At 61.8% G+C, this 1735-nt stretch overlaps 1 protein-coding gene across 1 annotated transcript in view; it reads right to left on the bottom strand.

The window, feature by feature from the left end:
- Window positions 1-463, bottom strand: part of LOC103913410 (uncharacterized oxidoreductase C663.09c-like) — a 4196-nt gene extending 3733 nt beyond the window's left edge. Inside the window, 2 exon segments of the mRNA XM_009319904.1 lie at window positions 316-435; window positions 437-463. Of these exon segments, the coding sequence (XP_009318179.1) occupies window positions 316-435; window positions 437-463 (147 nt within the window).
- Window positions 464-1735: the final 1272 nt, after the last annotated feature.

Below are 1735 nucleotides of genomic sequence, written 5' to 3'. Positions count from 1 at the left end.
TGGTCCCCCCCCCACACAACGGGTGCCACTGCTCCCCGCCCTGCCCTGCCGTGGCAGACACAAGCCCTTTGCCTCAAGCCCTTGAGGAGATGGGAAGCAGGTTGTTGCCACTTTTGTCCCCGAGGAGCCCTGTCCCCTCCTCACATCCCATGCCCAGCTGGTGTCACAGCCGTAACCCGGCTGCCCTGTGCCGCGGGTGCCTGGCTGCAGCTCGAGCCCTTTGCAAACCCCCTCCCTGCCCCCACCGCTGCCCTGGCCTGGCACCGAGTGCTCCCGTCCCCCAGCACAACCCACCGCGTCCCAGCCCAGCCTCACCTGCGCTCGCTCTCCCTTGGGGTCCCGACAAGCCGCAAAGACCCACTCGGGTGGGTTTGGCATCCCCAGGACCTGCCGGACAAGCCCCAGGCCGATTCCCCGGTTGGCCCCAGTCACCAGAAACGGAGCTGACGCAAAGCTCTCCCATATCGCTTCTCCTCCCTTTGCTCCAGCTTGCATTGTTTGCTCAGCTCCCTAATGCTTCCTTACAGCATGTTCCACGGCCACCCCACCCACTCAGGGCTTGCACAAACCCTTGGCTCCAGGTACAACCTCTCCAGCTCTTCGAACTCTCTGGGACACCGTTCCCAGCTGGAAGCAAGCCCTCGTTGCCACAGGGCAAAAATCACTTGGCTTTTTCAGGCGAACTCAGCTGACCCTGGGAAACCTGGCCCCGTAATCCAGGAGCTACCGGCCAGGAGAAGCTGTCGTGGGTGAGGAGGGAGGGAGCGGCATGTGGGAGGGATGTGGGATGCCCCACGGCTCGAGTGGGCTTTACAGCTTCACAAGCATCCTGCGAGCTAGACGGGCGTTCCACATCGTACCAGCTCGTGCCTCAGATGTCCACGAGCAGACATTCTCTGCCTTGCTCCTGCCTCTTCCAAGCCAATGCCCATTCACTGATTGTCCCATGAAAGACCCGTGGAGTGGAGCAAACCCAGTGTGGTCTACTGGCAGAAGGAAGTGGACTTGCACGGCCGGCACATCACCATGCTGCTGCTCATGCACTCCATCCCTTTGGGTGCAGTCCTAAGTTGAGAGGTCCCTCTGCCCAGAAGGCACAGACGACTCAGGTGCCCGGGACATTCTCCTGCAAAGAGAAATACCTTGGTCAAAGCCCCATTGTCCACATCGCCCAGAGGCGTGGGGCACGGACAGTTCTGCACTAGCACCAGCGAAGCCCGCTGTTGCCCAGTACCTCAAGTGAGGCATTACAGGTTTGCAGGGCTGGGACTGGTGCGTGCGCACATCGTGTGTTCCCGCTCCACCGCCAGTGAAGACATATCCCCAGAAACCTCTTGGCAACCCCTTGCTTTCAAGCGCTGAGTGCCAGAGCCATTGCCCGGGCCGCTGGGCAGTAATGGAGTCAGTGACGCTGCTGACGTGTCACCTTCTCCCCCGGGATGTCTTGGCAGCAGCGTTAACCAGAGCTGCTTCCTCCCAGCTGCAGTGCCAAGCGAGCCCTCGTGCTCCAGCAGCAGCTGCCTTCCTCCTCCCCACTCCCGTCTGCTTTCTGGGGCTCGGCTGGCAGATGCCGTGGGGCAGACAGGTCCTCCCCACAGCCCTGGGGTGATCCTGCCCAGGGCACCCTCCCCAAACCCAGTCAGGGGGAATGCGGCTTGGAGTAAGGATGCCATTTGGCGGTCCAGCTCTGCCATCCTCAGTCCTGTGCTTGCTTCTGACTCGGGCCTGCTCTTGG

The sequence above is a fragment of the Pygoscelis adeliae genome, unplaced genomic scaffold, assembly GCF_000699105.1.
Source record: "Pygoscelis adeliae isolate BGI_AS28 unplaced genomic scaffold, ASM69910v1 Scaffold390, whole genome shotgun sequence".
NCBI lineage: Eukaryota > Metazoa > Chordata > Aves > Sphenisciformes > Spheniscidae > Pygoscelis > Pygoscelis adeliae.
Note: the sequence above shows the minus strand (reverse complement) of the source record. Positions and strands in the feature narration are given on the sequence as shown.